At 40.9% G+C, this 23,193-nt stretch overlaps 1 protein-coding gene across 1 annotated transcript in view; it reads left to right on the top strand.

Annotated features, from left to right (window-relative positions):
• The window catches only part of ASXL2 (ASXL transcriptional regulator 2), a 2,483,396-nt gene that overhangs the window by 2,435,595 nt on the left and 24,608 nt on the right, over positions 1-23,193 (top strand). The window contains exon 10 of the mRNA XM_044062884.1: positions 16,219-17,098. Within this exon, the coding sequence (XP_043918819.1) occupies positions 16,219-17,098 (880 nt within the window). The remainder of the gene's footprint in view (positions 1-16,218; positions 17,099-23,193) is intronic.

Here is a 23,193-nt window from a genome sequence, read left to right as displayed (position 1 = left end):
TTTTTAAAGCTGTCTCGCTATGTTAAACTTGTTTAACATAGGGAGACAGGTTGTAAAAAGCAACGGAGATCTTGTGTTCTCTGTTGCTGTAAAAAAAAAAAAAAAAAAAGTTATACTAATGGAAAAAGTCCGGACGACCGGACCTTTTTCCATTACAATAACTCTGATTTACAACGTGCACGCTGACCAATCAGCATGCACGTTTTGGAATATTAATGGGGGGGGTCGTTGTATAATGCATGATAATTATTAGAATCAATCAGAGGAGGTTAGAAAGGATTGGAAAGAGACACTGGATAAGCAATTCAGAAAGAAACAATGGAGGGATATATGTATGTTTCCCAAATATGCAACAAAAATCTAGCAGAGTTAGGATTTTTTATTTGGAAATGTTTACATAGATATTTTATACCCCAAGTAGACTCCAGAGAATTTTTCCTCAAGTGGACAGCAAATGTTGTAGGTATGATGGGGAAGAAAGAGCTAATTGTGAGCATATTTTCTGGGAGTGTTATGAGTTGGCAGACTTTAAAGATTCCCTGCAGGCTGCTCTGTCAGAGATGCTGGGTGATCAAATTGTTATAACTAGGAAAATGATTTCTCTGAGCTATGATACCGAATCAGAATTGCCTAGATATAGTAAGGCCTTGCTGAGCCTCATTACAGTGGCTGCCAAAAAAGCAGTTACTAGAAAATGAAAACCAAAATCTAAGCCAGCTATTCTAGAAGTAGTGAATGTAGTAACAGAGATAAAATAACTGGAAGTGGGATCTCTAGAAAAGATTAGGAGCAAATTACATAGGAAAAAATGGAAATTGTCAGAACATTGCATACAGGTGAGGAATTAAACTTAAAAGAAGGCAGGACTTGAATGGGCTATGTAATTGATTGGCAGTGACTGGATAGATTATAAGTGGTGTATAATGTCTGCAATTAGAATTGTGTTACTAGGACTTGTGATGTAAAATGCATGCAGCTGGAACTGTGTTAATGCAATTTGTTTTCATTTATATAAAAACGTATGATATAATTTTGTCCTCTTCATTATCCCTCGCCGATTGGTACAGATCCAGTCCTTGCATCCAACTCGGCTGCATTTTCCAGACTTCAGATCCCAATCTCAAGCAACTCCCTCTTCCCATAATGCAACACATGACCTCTAAATCCCCAGATCTTGTTTTCCGCCAAACTAGTAAGATGGAAGATTTTCAGTTCTCGAGCTTTAAGTAAGCATTATGGGGAGTTCAAGTCTAAAGTGAATAACATCCTTCAGATGCTACAAAACACATAAATATCAAAGATGTGTTAACAGTGATTCAGACCTTAAATGTTTTTACCACCTATGGTCTCAAGGTCCCCTTTTATTGGTCATAGACAATACCACAGTCATGTGGTTACTGAACAATCAAGGGAGTACAGTCATACCCTCCTTGCCAGTTAGTATTGATGATCTGGGAGCTAGCTAATCTTACAGCATTCTGTCATGTTTCTTGCCTTGTACATCCCTTCAGAACAAAACTAAGTGGCAGACTAAACAAATTTCAGATGGACCCTCACGAGTGGAAACTCAGGACTGAGGTCTGCCTGGATTTGGTCCAGATGTGAGGAACACTTCAAATAGTTCTGTTGCCCTCCTTTCAAAATAGACAGTTGGGAAATTCTGTGTGAGACATCCAAGCAGCTATGCTTGGAGAACACAAGTATTCTTTTTCCCTTGGACAGGAATGTTCCTTTATGCAGTTCCACCTTTCTCGCTGATGCCCAAGATACTTCTGAAGATTCAGAATGAATTACCAAAGATCATTGTGGTGACCCTCTTTTGGACCAGGCAAAGTTGGCTCTCCCTTTTAATGAATTGGCCAAGGGCAATTACAAGCTTCCTCACATTTTGGATCTGCTCACACAGTATCAGGGGAGATTGGTGCACCCCGCTTGGAGCAATTGCTGCTGACAGCCTGGGTTATTTTTTGATACCTTTTCAGCACTAGTTCCATGAGGATGTGCAGTAGGTATTGAAGGAGGCTAGAAAATCTTATATTAACAAGCAAAGAGGATTTCTAGGATGTGCCTAACTGATATCAGAGGGTCCGGTATGGTGCCTTCCACTCTGATTTTAAAATATGTGTGTGAGGTACTGAACAATGGCTTATCTTATGCATCTGTCAGGGTGGATCTTGCAGCCATCTCAGTTTGTCTGTCCATGGATTATCCTCTTTCGACTCCTTTTGTGATCAGTTTATGATATAAGTGTTGCACTTGAGACAAATTCCTCCTGCTTGGGATCTCAACTTTGTCCTTGAAAATTTTACCTTTTCTCCTTTTGAATCTGTCTCTCAGGCTGATTTGAAGTTCATCACTTGGAGAACTGTTTTGCTTGTGGCTCTGACATCTGCAAGGTCAGTCTCTGAGTTGCATGCTCTCATAGTGGGCCACCTTTATCTGATTTTCTACAAAAACATGATTGTTTTACACAGTAGGTTCATAGGTTCATAGGTTCATACTAGGCTATCTGTCCTGGGGCAATTATAAGCCTAGCCCGATTCTGTATGGCTTACGCCACCCCTTGATTTGAGTATACTGTGCCCTTTTTAAGGTTTAGTTTACTGTGCCTCTGTCCAATAGTGACAAGGGATTAATCCCTGGGACAAACCTACGATCCCCCATCCACCTATCGAGATTCTTCTTGAAGAGATTCAGTGAGGTGCTCTGCCTCACATGAACTGGAATTCTATTCCAGAGCGAAGGGAGCCTCTGGGTTATGAACCTGTCCCTCCAGCAAGTTCTATTTATTTCTGTGCTGAGGTTCAAGTCCCTCGAGCGTGTGGCTCTAAGGGATTTAGATTTATGGAGGTGGAGCATTTCCATTAATTCTGGATTTGACATAGCTTTGTATGTCAGGCATAGATCGCCTCGAAGTAGGCGGTATGCAACTGAGTAGAGCTGGAGTTTTTTTAACTGAGCAGCATATGGCATCTGTTTGAGACCCTTGATCCTCTTGGTGAGATACTTTTGGGGTCTTTCTAATTGCTGCAGGTGTCGGGTAAGGTACATCCCAAAAGGGGCATTGTATTCTATGATGGGCCTGATGAGGGATGAATAAAGGGGCACGATTACCTCTCTTGATCTAGATGTGAAACCCTTCGTGATGAGGTGAGCTATGTAGAAGGTCTTTTTAACCACTTTGGCAATGTGGTTTTCAAAGGAGAGATTGCTATCAACTTGGGTCCCCAGGTCCCTAATAACTTTCTCTGTACTTAATGTGTTTCCACCTATGTGGTAATTTGTGGACACATTGTTTTTGCCAAAGGGTATGACTATACATTTTTTGGCATTTAGCTTTAAACCATGGTGCTGGCACCAGTTGTCTGTCTCTGTGAGACCTTTTTGAGGGATGTTTGTGTCAGCTGGAGAGTTGATTATGGTGCCCACTTTGCAGTCATCTGCGAACTTGGTGAGCCATAGTCCTCCCACGTTTGCCTGTACCTCGGAAAAGTATATACCGAACAAGAGTGGTCCCAGGACAGAACCCTGTGGGATGCCACTTGTGACCGGTTTCGAGTCAGACATGGCTCCAGCAACTCTCACTCTGTGGGTTCTGTCTTTGAGCCAGTTTGCGACCCATCTTGTGACATAGGGGTTTATATTTAAGCTGGATAGCTTATCTATGATGCCCGAGTGGGGTATTGTGTCAAATGCCTTTGCAAGGTCCAGATAGGCTGTGTGGACTACCTTCCCTTCATCTATGGCTTTGGTGACTGTTTCAAAGAAGTCAACCAGGTTCAAAAGGCAGGATCTGCCCTTGACAAAGCCGAACTGGGTAGGATCTAGTGTCTGTAGGTCCCCAATGTCTTTGTTTATGAGCTCCATGATGATCCTCTACATAGCCTTGCAGACTAAGCTAGTCAGGCTTATGGGGCAATAGTTTCCAGGGTCCGTAGAGGCTCCACCTTTGTGGAGTGGGACCACTGTTGCTGTACGCCATTCTGTGGGCACATATCCTGTAGTGAGGCTGAGATTGTATAGCTGTTTTATTTGAGGGATTAGTTCCTCTTGGAGTTCATGTAGGACGCAACCTGGGACGCCATCTGGTCCCATGGAAGCAGTGTTTTTTGCTTTGGAGAGGGCAGCCTTCACCTGAGCATCAGAGATGTTTGGGAGGCAGCCCTATGCCGGGATAGATACCTGCTCTTTTGGGGGGGGTGGAGGAGTTTGCACTGAACCTGTCTGCCAGGATATTGGCAATGTCTGTGGGTTTAGTGTATTTTTTGTCGTTTAGAATCAACTCAGAACAAGTCTGGGAGTTGCATCCCAGGTTTCTAACATAACTGAAAAAAGCCTTATGATTGTCTATGGTGTCCTGTGCAATTTTTCTCTCGAAGCTGGCCTTGGAGGATTTTATGAGGGATCGTATTTTTTTGCTAGTACTGATCAGAGATGCCTTCCCTATTAGGGATTTTGCTCTATCATGTAGTAGCTTCCTCCTTCTGTTGTACAATTTATTTATGGCAGGGGTCCACCAGACTGGACGCCTGCCTTTGGATGATTGGGTCTTGGTTTTGTTTGGGATAGCATGATCCATGCATTCCTGGAGATGTCCGTAGAATGCGTTTATATAGGATTCTGCAGTTTGGGCCATAGTTTCCACTGGCCTTGGGGCCTTGAAAGATTCCACTTCGGTTTTGAGAAGTGAGAAGTTCGCTTTTGAGAAGTTTTTCACTGTGGTTTTCTGGGCTGGGGGTGGGGTCGGGATGTGGACATCCAGTGAAATTAATTTATGGTCTGATCTTACCAATGAGGGATATACTTCTGGTGTGGAGCATAGAGTCCCCATGTTGGTAATGATCAGGTCTAGTATGTTGTCCCTTCTTGTGGGAGTGGTGACTAGTTGTTCCATAGTATTTGAGTTTATAATTTCCAGGAACCTTTGGGCTAAGGTGCTGGGGCTTGAGTAGTGCTCCCAGTCAATGTTTGGGTAGTTGAAGTCACCCAATATAATGGTGTTCGGAGAGATCTTCATGTTCTCCAATGTTTTCAGGAAAGCCGAGTGTGATTCCTGACTTTGAGAGGGTGGTCTGTAGGATGCTATAAACTGAAAAGCAGTCTTGCCCACTGTTAGTTGCACATGGATGGTCTCCGATACTTGCAATGCCACTAACCTGGAGGTGTGGATATCCTTGATAAATATGGAAACTCCCTCCTTTTGTGGTTCGGTCCTGGTTTTGGGCCGAAAAGCATGATATGAGGTATAGCCTGGTAGTGCTGGGGTGCTCTCTGGAGCCTTGAACCAGGTTTCTGTCACTGCACAGATATCGATGTTCTCCATACTGAGGAGAGCTTCGAGTGCATGCATCTTGAGGTTAAGACTTCTGGCATTTAGCAGCATTACCCTTAGTTTCTTGTTCCTTGTGCTGTCTATGGGGGTGGGTTTGACTTTTGAGCCTTGCCTAAAAAAGGCACTATGGGGGTGGAAAGAGCCTTTGCCAATATCCGAAAGCCCAGTAGTACTTCTTTCATGTCAAAAGGTGTTTTTCATTTACCCCAAATCAAGCCACCAATTTCCTAGTTTTCTTTATGTAACCTGCAAACAAGGGAGAACAAATTTAGCATACCTTGGATGTGCAGAAGCAGCTCAGATACTACTTCAACAGTAATAAGCCCTTTAAGAACAGCTGTTTATTTCCTTTTCTGGGGCTAAGAAAGTTCAGCATGTCTATAAGTAAACAGTTGCTTGTTGGTTGTCCACTGCTGTTGTTTTTTGTTTCTCCGACCATAGTAAATCTATTCCAGGCAAGGTTAAGGCACATTCCACCAGAGCCTTGGAATCTAGAAGCATTCTAGAGGCAGCAAACCTGGTCCTCTGTTCATACATTTACTCTTAGCTAGGCTTGTAAGGACGTCAGGGCCATTAGCCTAGTAACCTCCTATGATCCTATAGTGATCTTTTTTAAAATAAATATCTGTAGGCTATAAGAATGACAGTAATCCATTACTGGTCCTGTTTTAACGTTATGTCATTCTCAGTGCTACATAATTGTATCTATACTATAGATCAACACTGTCATGATCCTCATCATAGGTCAACAATAGCATGCTTCATCATTCATAAAAGACTACTAAACCATTTGCCATTTTAATAATTAATGTTTCAACCATACCAGTCATAAGAAGCATCAAAAAAGGATGTGGGCAAGATGGTACACATACCACAACCTGGCCAACGCTTTTGACACAGTTCACCACTTGGACATAAATAAACTGGAACTACCCTATGTCACCTGCTGGATTGCCAACTGTCTCACAAATAGGACTCAGGAAATCAGATAAAACAAGTTACCTCCACAAAGAGACCAGTCACCAGTGTTGTCCCCCAGGGTTCTGTGATGTGACCTGTCCTGTTTGACATCTACTTTTCTGAAGTAAAAGCCAATAGAAAAAGGCTCTGCTTAAGTTTCCACATGACTGCAAGCTAGGAGCATTCACTCAATCTCCAAATGCCTTAGCCATCTTGCAGGAAGGTTTCTCTCAAATAAATTGTGCCAAAATCATGGACTGAAACAAATGCCAAAAAATGCATTATTGTATCCTTTGGGAAGTCATCCATCCCCAGGGAAGTACCACATTGACAATACACCCCTAAGAGGTGACCCATTTGTTCATGTTTGGGAACATATGTGGATAGTGATCTAACTTTGACCCAACATGTGCCATTGTTGTAAGAAAGTCGTCCTATATTGCACAGCTTATAAAGAAAAGTATTATCATTTCCATCTCAGATTACCTTTAAAGTGTCGGCTATCTAAATCTATACTGATTGAACTGGGTCTTTCCCTACCTGAAAGAACTCCTGGCTTACAATCCAGTGAGACCATTGCATTTTTAGATGTTCTTTTTGCGTTCTACCCTTTTTAATACCTCTGCAACTTCCTGTCCCAGTACCTCATCTGATTCAAGAGGTCATTCATGTGTGACTTGCTTTGTCTAGCTTGTGATCATCCTTGATATTGTTTTACTATATCTGACTTAATTTTAATTTGATTTTGACCATTGTGTATCATTGATCAGCTTTAGCAACATTGGCATGGCTTCTCTTTCAGATCTGCCAGATCCTCATTTACTTATGACTTTTCAGTGGCCACTTTCTGTGCTGTTCAGATGTTAACCACTAGGACTGTGTCTTCTCATCACATTAACCATCAACAAATAAAAAATACAGATTCTTTCCTTACCATAACGTTTGGAAGTTGATCTCTAATAGAAGGCACAGCAACTTGAGTCCAACATTTTCTGTGGTAGGTTGTGGCTGATACCAGCTGAAGGCCCTGTGATGTATTTGCATTGCTCTAGCCCTAAAGTCTATCTCTTCAGGCTGTATTCCATCCAGAATGACATATCTACATTGGTAGGGAAGACTTGGGGATCCCTATATGTGTGTATTTCAACCTGGTTTGGCAGTAAATGCCTCCTTAGGAGTTGTGAAGCTTAACTGGACATGTACTTAGCCTAGGATAAATGCTACCCTTTATAAAGGAAATGAATAGTAAACTCCTTACTGTTAAGGTTGATCCTTGATTCTTCACGCTTTTGACTGTTTGCTGTTTCCACTGTCACTTCTGATCATGTTGGAAAGGAGGCAATGGGGTAGAACTTGGCTGAACTGAACATGATGAAGTTTCTAAACCATATGTAGTGAAGCGCTGCATATCTAGAAGTAGGTGCTGGCATGCCATATGTCTGTTGTGACAGTTCACATCCCAGCTAATGTAAATTGCCTCACACGTCCACTGAGTTGATTTTTAAAGCTTTCATTTTGATATCAGAATTCATTTAGAGAGCACAGACCCTTTTTGATCATTAGACTGTACCAGAGTATGCTATCTTTTTGTGCTGGAGAATGTGCTATTACTCCATAACTGTTGTCTCTTACATAACCAAAAAATGCAGCTGTTGAAGCCTTTTCCTGGATGTCTCTCCCTGTGTGATTTCACATTTATTTTTACTTTTGTATATCTTCTAACAAAGTCATGGTTAAAAAGCCATAGCTACTTGAAGTAGCATGGTGGCATGTAAAAGCTTAATTTCTGAAATTGAAGCTAACATTAGAAGGCAGCATTCCTTCCTTCCTTTCTCTTTTCATTCATACTTTCCCACCAGTCTCCATGTTTTTGTTCCCAGTCAGGATCCAGTTGATATCTTTATTTTTATTTATTTATTTTTTCTCATTTATGCTTTGTTGACCGGGTTAGATCCACTAGACCAATGATGTCCTTTTAGGGAACACCCAAGGTAGTATTCATGCTGACTAGGGGGATTTTGGCTGGGACACCGTGGAACTTCCCCTTCTGTTTTCGATAGATGCTTTGGAATCTTTTACATCCACCCAAGCTACCACCAAATCAGACAGATGGGACTTTGGCTTAATGTTACAAACAAACAACCAGCAAAAACAAAAAATAGAAGAAAAAATGGAGCCAAAGACATGGATAGCTATCCACATCTTTAGCTCCATTTTTTCTTCTACCTTGGTTTAATGTCTCTTCCTAAGATCTTGATCTTGTGCCCTGAATTCTTGAAACACATCTGTTTAAACCTTACTGAACAAAACTGATAACTTTGTGTGCACAACTCCTCTAAACATAACTAATCTACACTAAAACCGTTTCACGTGGATACTTATAACAGGCAAACAGAAAGAAGTGTAGCTCACCCCACTCCTTGCAGGGGGCTTTTGCCACTTATCCTGTTACCTTATTAGTCCATTTCTGACATCACTGCAAGTCAGAGAAAGAACAAGTATAAAACTAGCCCACTTTTTTTCCCAAGATGCCACAATCTCAGAAGATCTAGTCTATATTATTCAGTTCTTCATACAGTGCTGCTGTCTGCAGTGAGCAAAGAAAACAAAAAAAACAGCAAAGCTTTGAGCAAACATATTTGTCCAAACAAAAAATGTGGAGTTGTATGCTGACCACAAAAAAGACATTCTTGATGTGCCATATAGGTTCATAGGTGTGTACTAGGCTAATGGCCCTTGGGCCTTTACAAGCCTAGTCATAGGATTACCCTGGCATAGTGCCACCCGACCTTAGCTCCCAGTGCCTCTGTCGAGTAGAGCCACTGGAGTTATTATTATATGATTGTGACAGCTGTTTGAAAGCTTTCTACTTCCTTTGACTTCCGTAAAACAGAAATATTACTATATGGGCTCAGGAACATTGTTAGTGTCAACCATCTTTATCGGCCTAAGACTGTTAGCTTTACTTCCGGTACCATTTACACTTGGGATTTGGAACCGCCCTGTTGTCAAGAAACATGTAGTCTTGATGACTCTACCTCACCTGATGAATCATAAGCCTTGGTTCAATATATGCTGTCCAGATTATTTCAGAAAGTGGCCTTGTTAGCTGTTTCTGAACTAATGGAGCATAATACCTTGGTTTAACGTAGATTTTCCAGACCTTATTGGCTAGGGGCCTTCCACCTGAGATCCCCAATTAAGAATCCATCTTCTCCTTGCACTTGAATGTTTTGGCTGAGAACCTTCTGTTTCCTCCTTTTTCAGCCTGCCCCCTTTGCAGACTTCATGTTTACAGAAGGATCCCCTTTCCAGTAGTTACTATATGTGCTCATGTAAGAAATCTTGCTGTATATGCCCCAGTGATCAAAACTTCCAAAAGGCCTTCCTGGGAAACAGCAGTCTGTTTCTGTAAAGGGTGGTCCCTGACATTTCTCTAAACCAGTTCAGTGATCTTCCATTTTCTTTCCAGATACCTACTTTTTAATTTCTCCAAGTCTTTTGGGTTTCTAATGCCATGATGGGAATGGACCCCATTCCTAAGTCAAAGTATGATTAAAGTTCATGAAATTAGTACTGTTTCAATATTTCATGTTAGCAAGAAGTGCTCTTCGCAGCACCCGCAGTGTGCCCAGTAGTGACTCCTTCTGCAGTTCATACGGCATTACATGTATCAGTAACATATCGAAGTACGAGTGTAAATTCTTTTTTATAACGTCCGTTGCTCCTACTACTGTAGGAACTTTCTGGGTATCCTTCTTCCACATTGCTGTCATTTCTGCTTGCAGATCCTTCTATTTTATGACTTATGACTGTCTCTCTGTACGTAAGACACAGTAGTCACTGGGTGTAGCAATTTTTCTGATCAATGCTACTTTTGTCTTCTTTTCATGGACTACTATATTATAGTTTTCTAGCATCTATTTTTTGAACTATTGGTAATGGGTAATCCCATGTGATGTAAACGTATTCATTTTCTATGATGCTTTGTGGCTCATTTTCCAATGTTTTACAGCTACTGCAAAATTATAATGTTTTCACAATCCACAGTACAACAGTCTTGCCACATTATTATGCCTTTCAGTATACAGTCCTTCTGCCATTAGTATATCACAGTCAGCAACAAGATGTGCGACTGTTTCCAATTCTGTTTTACAAAACCTACATTTGTCTGTTTTGCCCACATGTTCAATGGACTTTGTAAACCAACGTGTACGTAGTCCACTATATTGGGATGCCAATATTAACCTTTCATGTTTTGGTTTAAATTTGCCTTTCCTTAACCATTCCTGTGTCCAGTCCTGATCAACATGAGGTTGTTCCAAAAGTTTTCTATACTTGCAACTATATGTATGTATTTTCCATAGGATCGTAGGATCATAGGAAGTTACTAGGTTAATGGCTTTAGGGTCCTTACAAGCCTAGCCAGCGTCTACCCTTTTTTTCCACGATCGGCACCTATTGCTCCTGTCCAGGAGGGACACAGGTGAAACCCTGGGGTGAATTTACAGTTACGCTTCCAATCGTCCATATTGCATTTGAAGAGGGCCAGTGAAGTGCTCTGTTGACGTGAAGTGGGAGTCTGTTCCAAAGGTGTAGTAACCTCTGGGAGACAAATCTGTCCCTCCAGCAGGTTCTGTTTATGTCACATACCGGGTTAATGTCTTTAGAGCGAGTAACCCGTGTACCATTTGATTTGCGGATATGCAGCATTTCCAATAAAGTAGGGTCAGAGATCGCCTTGTATGCAAGGCAGAGATCACCTTTGAGTAGTCTGTATGAAACAGAATAAACTGACAGTGATTTCAGGTGATCCACATAGGACAGATGCTGAAGACCATGAATTTTCCTTGTGAGGAACCTTTGTGGTCTCTCCAGTTGCTGCAGGTGCTTGGAAAGGTACATACCAAAAGGGGGGTTGTACTCAATTATTGGCCTGATGAGGGAAGAGTACAGGGAGGTTATAACTTCTTTTTTTCTGGAGGCAAAGCCCTTACTTATGAAGTGAGCAATATAGAATGCCCTTCTTACCTCTGTGGAGATATGGTGATCAAAGGTAGGATGCTGTCAACCTGTGTGCCCAGGTCTCTCACCACTAAGTGCGTACTTAGGGTGTTGCTGTTAATGTGGTAGTTAGCAGGAACATTGCTCTTACCAAAAGGGATGATAATACATTTTTTTACGTTGAGTTTAAGTCCATGACCTTTCCACATTTCTTGCCTTCTCATCTGATCCTTCACCTTATATTTTTTGCACATTCAGTTCCTGCCTGATTTGTATCTACTTCTGCGTTTGATTTCCATTCCAGCTTGACACCAGTATCCTTCCACTAGACTAAGAAGGGAAGTCATCTTAGGTTTATTCTTTTCATGTTTTAAAACTTTCACTATATTTGTGACTTGTGAGGTCAGCAGATATGTATGCAGTCCTACTATTGCAGATCTATACACGTAATCAATTTCAAGAAGGCTCGTACCTCCTTTAGATCAAGGAATATGTAGTCTTGGTATGCACTGATTTTCATAAATCATTCGATGAGCATGAAGCATCCTTCTTGTTTTCCAGTCAAAGTGATCCAGCACCTTTTGGGGCCAGTTTGTCACTCAAAAACTGTAAGTTAGGACAGGGAAATCAATTTGGTTTATTACTTGAACTTTGTTCCTAGATGTCAGTGCTGTTTTCAGTATTAATTTTAGTTTTCTAAAATATTTCTTACTAAGTTTTATTCGCATTTGTTCATGTTTTATTGTTGATTCTAATTCTTCATCAATTCCCAAATATTTATACACTCCCTCTTGCTCAATTTCTTTTATATCACATTCATGTCCGAAACTGATGTTTTCTTGGTGCAGCAGCATTCCTGCTTTAAAGGTTGCTTTTCCACATTTATCAAGACCAAAAGACATTCTTATATCATCTGAAAAGATTTTGACCACTTGCAGTTGTGCTTTCAGTTCATCTGTTGAATTATACAGTTGTAAATCATCCACAAGAAGAAGATGAGAAGTCTTTACACTTTGTTGTTTATTGGGAGCCAAATTATAGCCATGACCTAATCTGTTAAGTAGACAGCTTAATGGGTTAAGGGCAAGACAAAAGAGCAGTGGTGACAAAGAGTGACCCTGGATTATCCCCCCCCCTTGAATTTTTATCCATGGAATAATAATTTGTCCTTTATCATGGCTTAACTGCAATGTAGTTTGCCATTGTTGCATGATTGCTGTATTGTAATTGATCAGTGTAGTGTGTGTCTTATACATTTTTAAGCATTATTTTATCCATGAATGTGGGATACCTTCATATGCTTTTTTGTAGTCTGACCATGCCATACTTAGATTCTTTCCCTTTTGTACAGTTCTCCATTATGACTTTATTTAACAACAAATGAGCCTTTGTTCCAAATAACTTTCTTTTGTTACCCTTTTGTTCTATTGCCATGACTGAGTTTTCTTCTAAATGACTATAAACTTTGCAAGCATCAGTTCCAGTATATAGTTTGTAAGTCATCAGAAGCCAAGTTATTGAGTTTTTAAGACAGCTTGCAAGTTTGCTCTTAAGCAGGAGTATTGCTTTTCCTGTTTTTGACCAGGTTGGTGTCTGGTCAGGGTACACATAAATAGTTCTTATTCATGGCTAAATCTTCACGTAAAGATAAATATAAATGTAAATATATAAAGATAAAAAGATAAATATAATCTTAAAGATAAGATAATTTTAGACAGACATTAGGTACTGTATCTGGGCCTGGGGTATTCCAATTAGGAGTTGTTCTTAACTTTGTTTCAATCTCTCTGGACGTTAGTGTGATGTTATAAGGTACTGCCATCTGTGCCAGGGAGAGTAGGGCAGGACATGTGTACATATGCCAGCATAGCTAGATGGAGTTTTGTAAAGAATTTGATGTTACTTGACTATCACACTGATTTGTACAGATGTTTGAGTTAAAATATATTTGTAAAATTACTTTTGTTAAAAATGCATCAACATTAGGTCCTGCTGGACAGAAAGAATGTATGCATGTGTATTAGGTTGTATTGTTGTAACTGATCAAATGTGTATATTTATCAGAGAACCCTGGAAGGGCAGAAAGTTTGAAATTGTGGTATAGCTTTCAGATGCTGCCACAGTTCTCAGCAAAGCTCTGTGTGGGTATTGTACCAGAGTCAGGTGACCAGAGGTGATGTCATCCTCTAACCAGCATCTGGTTTCTTTGAACTCTCGCAGCAGCACTTTGGAACCTGACAGGAAAGATTTCTGACAGGATATATATCTCATACAGCCACACAGACAAAGAGAAACATCATCTGGCTTTTGCTGTGGTAAAACATTCAGCACACATCAGCTTGCCTTGGATAAGGCATCTCCCAGGCCCATGCTTACACTTATCAAGGGTATCAGAACTTGTCAGAGATTTGGGATGCATGGCTAGGCTTAAAAAGGCCCTTGTGGTCATTAGCCTAGTAAACACCTATGAACCTATTTAGTAAGTAGTCAGGGGAACAGTAACTCTTTAGTCAGTCAGGGACATTTAGTGAGAATAGTTTAGTATTATTTTCTGTATCTGTGAGAAACTATCCAACTGTATTATTTTTATATCTCTGTGGTTGAAACTCGGTTGTTTATTGTATCCAGTATTCTCCTGTTTTCTGGTTTATTATTTATTATTAAACATTTTAATACCTTTCATTCTGGCTGGTCCTTTAGAAAATACTTTTAACATCTTGAGAGTACTTATGCTTGTTTTAGTGACACTGTGGCCACTCCTGAAAGCCTTGCTGCTTTAGTCACACCCTACCATTGGTATTAGTATTTATTTTACACAATTTAATTGGGTACCGTTTGTAAGAGCCTTAGGGTAGCTGACTGGTGGCAGCATGATTATCTGAGAGTCTGAGCAGAAAGAGGCACAACGAGTAAATCTGTGACAGCTTTTCTCAAGTATGTATGTGTGTGCGAAACTCAAATATCCAAGTGTGTGTGTGTCAGCTACTGGGAACAGGGAAACAGGGAAAAGGCCATCAGTGTGGAGCTTTGTGTGGGTCTGGACAGAGAAAGAGAGTCCAGTTCCAGGTCTGGAGTGTGCTCCCTGTGTGTTCTTAAGGGAAATTGTGCTTGGTGCAGGGAGCTGCATCTGAAAATACTGTGTGAATCCATCTTTGCCCTTAGTGACCATCCCTCACCAGAATCAGTGGTGAGGATTGCGTCTCCTTGATTGCTACCACTGAGTAGGGACTCGTCACAGTTATTTCATCCCATTTCATAATCCTGTACATTTGAACTTCTTATTCATTCTTTTACTTCATCTATCCATTTAGCTTCTTACGTTCCACAGGATCTTCATAGATATTTCACCAACATGTATCTATTTCTTGTGTTTTTTGGAGGTGTTTCAATTCCTTTTGCCTTGTTTTCCAATTCTCTATAAAAAATTTTGGGTCATCAATAAATTGGTTATTTTGTACTTTTCCTTTATAATTTATCTGCTTATGGCCTAAGTTTTTCTGCCTGTGCTGACATTTTTTAGTTTATTATTTGCGATAGTGCAAGATTCTGATCTGTTCTGATAATGCACATTTCTTTTATCATGTCTTATCTTTCTGAGTATTTTTGTTGATCTTTTCCCTCTTCTGTACTTTTCTAACAGTGACACTTCTTGTCTTAAATGCTTTATAGTTTTCTCTATTCAGTACTTCCATGATGGGATTTGATTTCTCCCCTTCCTTTCCCTTACTTCCTTGTGTTTTTGTGGCAAGGCTTCATAAATCTGGTGTACACCAACAGCTTTATTTTAACTTCTTGCGAGTGAAGTGCCTTCTCATGAGAGTCAGTTATCTGATTTCTTCCTGGTTGGGATAAATGTCTGTAGTGTCTATTTCAAGAATATCTTAACAGATGCATGTTCTGTTCTTCCAGACTGCTTACAAATGCTTGCTTTCCTTATTTCTTAACTTCTCCCTTCTATCTTACCTTAACCAGAGATTATACAAAAGATTCTTCTGTCGACCTCTGATCTGGGCATCCTGCAAAGCTACCATCTTCCTTTAGATGAGATCATCCTGACACTTATTCTGCATCTTCTCACAAGTGAATAGATTCAATTGCTAACACTTTTAACACTTTGTCTGACCATGCACATCCCAAAGACCGTACAAAAAGTGCTGATTCTACTCTTGATGTGATCTAATGAATGCAGGAATATCAAAAAATATTTTTATGTAGGCATCAAACATAGAGAGGAATCGAGAAGTCACTGTAACAGTAAATCATAACATCAAAAGTTTGCAAGTGGCAAAAAAGGAATGGGAATTTAGAAGCTAAGTATGCCTTCCTAGGAACAGATGTGAAATCATGTCATGTGTAGCAGAAGACAAAGACACACAATACCATGCCCAGGAACTAGAGAATATTTAATTGTGACAGGCTGGGAATTTCAGAAGAGGCAGTCCCAACAGTTACCCATTGCAGAGGGCCTTCTTGTAGATCATCTGATATGGTGAGTATATTTCTGATGTATATTGAAAATGTTACAGTTCCGTGTGTATACAGAGGTTCTGAAGTACAGAGGGAGTTTTGCAAAATGAACCCAAAGCAAAAAAGATAGAAATCCTAATTGAGCATATCATATTTACAGTTTAACATGCACCTTGCACTCAGGGTAAACAGACTACTTATTCTGGTAGTGATGACTATATATCAGAATATGCTCTCTTGATTATGTTTAGTGATTGTAAAATGTTATCATTTTTGTATCTCAGATGAGATCCATAAATCAGCAATGCGTATGCACATTTTTTAAGATGTTTCCCAAGCCAGTAGGATCTATGTTTAGCCATACACATAGTAAGCACATTGTGATTTGGCACGAAGTAAATTCAAACAGATATAAACATCCTAAACATTGTACTTCTTTTCTCTTTTTGCTTTAGTTCTGGTCTCACTGTTGAAGATTCCAAGCAACTAACAGCTGCAGACAGCAACACTGAGGAGTTTAACAGGACTCTGGTGGAACACCACAGTCCTCAAGCATCAGTGCTGAGTACAAAAGAAACTTACAGTCCTCAAGTATCAGTGCCGAATGCAGAAGAAACTTACAGTCCTCAAGTATCAGTACCGAATGCAGAAGAAACGTACAGTCCTCAAGTATCAGTGCTGAGTGCAGAAGACACTTTCCTCAGTACCATTTCAAGTACTGACAGTACTGAGCCTAACTCAGATGAGTGCTGTAAAGAGAAAACAGAAGAAATAGTTCAAAAGTCATCAGTTGAGACAGCTGAAGAGCAGGGAGCAGAGACCCTGAATGAACAGACAGATAGTCTGAGACCATCAGTCATATGTATTTCCGAAACTGCAGTCTCAGAAGTTGTAGATCTGCCTGAAGAGAAAGTTGAAGCTCTAAAGCCTGAAGAGTATGGATCCTCCAGTTCTGAACTGTGTAAAGAGTTAAAGACCAGTACAGAGGTCACAGAGGTGAACAAGGAACTGGACAGTTCATTCTCTTCAGTGGAAGACTTCCTTTCAGAAAGTCCTGGAAAAACTGAAAACGCAGAAAGTGAGGTACCAGCAAAAGCAGAGGATAAGTATGCTGATCTGCACGATGTGGAGAAGGGAACTGTGGCACCTGACCAAATAGGGGTCATCACAGAAGGACTTAAAAGGAAGTCTAGCAGTCAGGAAGAGTCACTACCTAGCCCTGAGAAAAGACCCCGTGTTCCAGAGGAGCAGCAGAAACAGTTATTTCAGACTCCATCAGCTTCCTTTCTTCCCATCAAAGAACAGACAACAGAACAAAAGGTACCACCACTCAAGGTAATGCAAAGAAGTTTATTAGTCACACATTTTGTTTATTCAGCAATTTTTCATTTTAGACAGGCAATAACTGGGTTCAGTACACAATGATAGGTGCTTCAGTGGTCAAGTTGATCAAGTCTCTTTATGTTGGCAGTTACAATTCAGAGCTACAAAGTACTTCTAAAAATGCTGGATACTTGTCACAGAGGGATAAAACTCTAGTCTTGGATCACCAGAGTTTGAAAAGCAGCCTTAAGGGCTGTAGACGTCAGTGGAGAGGGATGGGAGAAAACATTTAATACTGGCTTGTTTTTTCTTTGGGGTTTACCTGTAGTGTCACTCACTGTGCAGCTGTTAGTAGGTGGAGACGGGTCTATATCAGAATCATGAAAGCTGTCTTTCGCGAATACATGTTCATCGACACACAAACTTCGAAGAACAAGAACAGCGAAGTACCAAAAGAGCGAAATGGAGAATGCCGAACGGATCTTCTTGGCCAGCAGGGTGATCGTGGGGATGAGGAAATGAATCCTTTTCCCCACTGTAGTGCGGCCTCAGAGTTGGTATATATAAATAGGGGGGTGCAGGTGGGGCTTGCCCCCCCCCTACAAAAATGTTTGAAAAAGTGTTTTAGGTAAGGTTTGTACAGTTAGGTTTACCTTACCTGTATGGCGCTGTTACTTCCAGGAATGTATTCGGCGTTTTCCATTTTGCTCTTTTGGTACTTCGCTGTTCTTGTTCTTTGACGTTTATAGTCGATGAACATGTATTCGCAAAAGACAACTTTCGCGATTATAATATAGATCCGGTGGAGACAGAATTTGGATACACCAGCTCAGCGAACAGCATTCATGTTTGTAGCTGGTGATGCAACATGCGTGTGTGTGGAAGCACTTTCATACCTGGATCCACCACAATGGTCAGTCTTGCCTGCATCCACCTGCAAGTTTAGGGCTTCAAGTTGGAAAGGAGAACAAAGGAACCAGTCATTCCTTGGGAAGGAGTTGATGGACAGTAGGTAGAGGCCTGAAAATGTGATGCTTCTAAAATGCCAGGTAAAAAAGTTGCAAATCATACAACTTGATTTCAGCAGAAAAATATATTTGTTTGTACAGTTTCTAAGTACAGTAGAAAAAATTCCATCTCTGTCAAAAACATAACTAAGATAATGTCTCTGAACTAAAACTAAACCATTATTTGCTCATATATTTAATTAAGTGTTAACATTTATGATACAGTACAAGAATTGCTTATAATGTCAAAAACTATGTGCTAACTTTTGTGTGACAGTTTAGCAAAGAAGCTAATGGCTATAAACTGCTAAATAATGTCATCCTATAATTTTTTTCGTTGATTTAAATCTCACTTTCCAAACTGTGTAGCTTTCGGCAAATCATTTAAACAGTAATCCTAGGTTACTCCTGCAAAAAATGCACTTGTGCATGGTAGACTTCTGTTTAATGTGAGATCCATTTCCTATTGATTTTTGCTATTTTAGCACCATTGGCTAGGTTGTGATTTTGGGCTTTCTTGTTCTGGCTGTTGATAAGCAGTGATCTCACTCCATGTTATGAAAGTTATGCTCTTTTAATTACCCTAACCCTCATTTTTAATGTATGCCAAAAATAAGGACATTGGGTACTGGTTAGAAGGGTAGAAGACTGGCTGTGTGTTATGATATTAGCTGGAGCAGAGTGGCCAGATCAGTGTACCATCCCCCAATAGAATTCCTAAGACAAAATTAAATATGGGCAAAAATCCGTAAACCCTTGCTGCTGCTGCACAAGGGAACAATACTAAGAATAATTTGTCTAATTTCTGATTTGTGTTATGTAGTGCAGAATTTAGAGGAGTAAAACTACTTGTCTGTTGTATGTTGTTAATCTTGTAGGTCCAACATTTATCTTGGAGAGATGACTAGTGAGCAGTGATAGTTCTTTCAGCAAGGTTATAACTGATCCATAGACCAATACCAAGGTGCAGAGAAGGAGTTGCTTCCTGCTTTAGATTTGAATAGAGAGAGAGAAAAAAATACCCTTTGGGAAACCAAGTCATCTCAGAATGTCTTTGGGAGCAGTTTAGGCTGTCAGACATTTTTCATGTACTGACCACCAAATAGTCTGCCTTTTCCCGTAACAAGCAGACCTTCCTGCTCAGCATCATGAAGCAGTCCTCCAGAAGACTGATTCCGGAGGATTTGATCTTATTAGTCAGGCATGAGTTTTCCAGTTTCAGTCAGAAATCCAAACAGCTTAAGAATTTCTTGGGCCAAAAACAAGATCTGATTTATGGGATTAGTGCCCCCAGTGCAGGAGCCACAAATCACATAGATCATTGCCATGCTGCTAATCATATGTTGTTGACCACCATATGCCTTTCTGTATGGTTTGATCAGCTGTAACGTCGAGTTATTTCTTCACATTTGCTGAGAGAGAGAGAGTTTTTCTTCTGAATAACCAGGAGCTGCTTAGGATTTGGGCTAGCTTCACTGGAAAATGGCATAAAACCCAGAGAGCATCCCAAATTATTTGGGATAGACATGTAATCTGGGTGCTGGGGGAGTTGGCTGGAGATGGTAGAAATGAGTTGCTGACCATGGCTTGCCCTTCCTCGTGTGTGTGTGTGTGTGTGGGGGGGGGGGGGCAGTCTTATCCCCTGCATGACTGTCACTCAGTGGAAGCAGGCATTGTAGCATGCAGTTGCCTTAGCCAGGAAGTGTATGCTTAGCACACTGGTATAGGTTCATAGGTAGGTACTAGGCTATCTGCCCGAGGGCATCTATAAGCCTAGCCAGAATATGTTGGCTTTCCCCGCCCCCTTGGATTAGTTCCATGTGCCTCTGTCCAGCAGAGCCATTAGTTCCCTGTGCCTCTGTCCAGCAGAGCCAATGCAGTGATCCCCAGGGTAAATTTTCTGTTTCTGTTTTCCTGTTTGTATGTTCACACAATAGTCACAATCTGGCACACACATTGGAACACACTTGAATCACTTGAGTGACTATGTTAGAATCACAAAAGTGAACAGAAAATATTAGATCTCATTTGGGAGTCGAACCCAAGATCTCCAGCATACCATGCTGGTGTCACTGCCACTGCACCAACAAGAGCCTCTGCCCTACTGCTTCTCTTCATCTCTACCGAAACACCAGAAGATACCCGTACACCATTTCAAGCTAAGATCATCATTCAAAAGAATCCCAGTGTCAGACGTTCCTTTGACTGGCTGTGACAAATTCTTCTGTTGGAGCTGTGAACTCTGGTCCATTTACCAACACATTTTATTTTAGGGATGTTAGTTAAATTCGCAAACCTTGTGGCACTGGACTGTGATTTAGATGCCGCTGTTTCCAGATCCCTAAAGTCTGCCCTGGTGGTGTGTGATCACTCAGATGTCAGTTCTGTTGACATTGATTCACAAACATATCTTGCTTATGTCAACCTTTGTGATGTTGGGAAACCAGATCCAGTCTTGGTGACATCACTTTTACTGTTGAGTTAACTGACACTGCTATATCTTTTGCTTTCTCCAAGAACATATTCTGCATTGGGCTCCATGACTGACACCTACTTTTCAGTCTACTTTTTAACAACTTCTGATATTAGGTTTGTAGCAGGCCTATGTTCTTCCTCCTCCTTCTCAGCCTTTTGCAATAAAGCATTGATCTGTCACAGCCAGGGGTCAAGATTTTCATCTACATCCTTGGTTTAACTATACCATATATTGCACTGTCTCTTGAGCCTGCTTGTAGAAGTCAGGTATCTTCTTTTTTGGAAGCTCCACCACTAAGCCATAGAGGCAGAAGAGTGTATTGCTATAACTAGAAATGGAGTTTCAGTCCTAACATGAGGAGGTGTCTGAAGATTTTGATGTCATAGAGGGTGCTGCCTCACCACTTTACCCAGCAGATAACCCTAAATTTGGGGAATTGTTGGAAATGATGCAGAAGAAGTAGGGCTGCATCAGAGATTCTGTTCCTTTTCCTCAGAGTAGCCTTCATTTGGCTTGCCACATTCCAGAACAGTGTTCTTGGGTGGTTCCATTCATAGTGAATATATTTCAAGAACTTATTAAACCAAGACAAGTAGATTGATCTTCCATCCAGCATATATACTCCTTACACTGAACCAATTCCTTCTCCTGGCAGAATTCAAGGTTCTGGATAGGCTTTTGGAATCCAGCATACATGACCTTCACTTTTATCTTTAGAGGTGTCAAATGATGCCGATTCTGTATTTCCAGGAATTTCTTCTGGGTAATGTCACATTAATGTGGCAACTGGAAAGTGAGAAAAAAGGCAAGCTCAAACTAAGATAGCCTTGCTAAGTGCAATAAGATATATTGTAATCCGTGAGATTTATGGTACCATAAACCTGGCATCCAAACTGAGGATTCTGGCATTGGTACTCATTGGCATGTCTGTTTCAAGTAATACTTTTCATAGAAGATATCAAGGCAGTCTTTTTGGTCCAGAGGCAGACAGCAGTCTTAAGGCCATGAAAAAAAAATGAACTTTTCCAGTGTGGAAGGTAAGTTTCACCCTCTACAGTACACCTTTTGAAGGTTGCAGAGGATCTCCTGAAGACCAAATTCCTGTAAGGAAACACAGGGTTCACAGCAGAAAAAGTAGCATAATCAGCATTCCTGTACTGGCAGGTAGGTGTAAGGTTACTGCAGCGGGTTACAAGATTATCAGTACAACCAGCATGTAGGTTCATGGCTTCAAAGGTGTTTACTAGGCTAATGAACACAAGGGCCTTTTTAGGCATAGGCATGCATCCCAAATCTCTGACAAGTTCTGGTACCCTTGATAAGAGTAAGCAGAAGCTTAGGAGATGAAACATTTAGAAGCAGGGGCCTGAGACATGAACCATTTACAGGTTGCCTGTGTCTATTAGAGACATAGGTGCCAAGCCAGGGATGAATTTCCTGTTCCCCATCCAGTTGTCCAAGTTACACTTGAATTGGGTTAGGAAGGAACTCTGTTTCATATGGATGGGGAGCCTTTTCCAGAGACGGGGTAGTCTCTGGGATACATACCTGTCTGTCCAGCACATCCTATTTATATCACAGGCAAGGTTTAAATCTTTGTAACAGGTAATTCTGGTGCTGTTTGTTTTGCAGATATGCAGGAGGTCCTCAGAGTGGGATCTGACAATCCCCTGTATGCCAGGCATAGAACGTCCCTCAACAGCCTGTAGAAGACATAATACAGGAATAGGACCTTGAGGCAATCTGCGTAGGACATTTTACTTATGCCCGGTATTCTTTTAGTGAGGAACCTCTGTGGACATTCCATTTGTTGGATATGCCTGGTTTGGTACATATCAAGGGGGCATTGTACTTAATGACAGGTCTGATGAACAATGACTTCCTTGGACCTAGATGTCATACCTTTGTTTATAAGTTGCACAACATAGAATGATTTCCTTACTACTGTAGACACATGATGGTCAAAGGATAGATTACTGTCTGTGTGTCCCCAAGGTCCTGACTACTGGGTCAAGTCTAAGGGGTGTGTTGTCAATATGATAGTTAATGACTTCCCGAAGGATACTGTTATGCATTTCTTGGCATTTAGTTTTAGTCCATGGCTCTGACACCAGTTGTTTGTCTGTGTCAGCCCTTCCTGGAGAACATTTGTGCCAGTGTGGGTTCAATGTCAGCTCCTAATTTGCAATGATTTGCAAATTTAGTCAGCCAGAGACCACTGACACTGGCCTTGACTTCAGAGAAGTAAATGCCAAAAATAAGCCATCCAAGGACCGATCCTTGAGGGAGTCCACTTGTGACTGGCCTCTTTCTAGAGGTGGACTCCCCAGTTCTAACTTCCTGGGTCCTGTCTGTATGCCAGTTGGCTGTCCACCGGATAACATATGGGTTTGTACCTAACCTCTTGAGTTTGTCAACAATGCCTGACTGGGGTATTGTGTCAAATGCCTTGGCCAGGTTAAAATAGTCATTGTGAACCATTTTGCCCTCATCCATTGCTTTGGTGACCTTCTGAAAGAAGTCCACCTGGTTGAATGGGCATGACCTGTCATTTGTGAAACCAGACTGGGTTGGGTCCAGTGTGCGGAATACTATATCATTATTGATCATTTCCATGATAATTC

This window comes from Protopterus annectens, chromosome 2.part1 (assembly GCF_019279795.1).
Source record: "Protopterus annectens isolate FY-2018-M chromosome 2.part1, PAN1.0, whole genome shotgun sequence".
Classification (NCBI taxonomy): domain Eukaryota; kingdom Metazoa; phylum Chordata; order Ceratodontiformes; family Protopteridae; genus Protopterus; species Protopterus annectens.
This window is presented reverse-complemented; position numbering and strand designations above follow the sequence as displayed.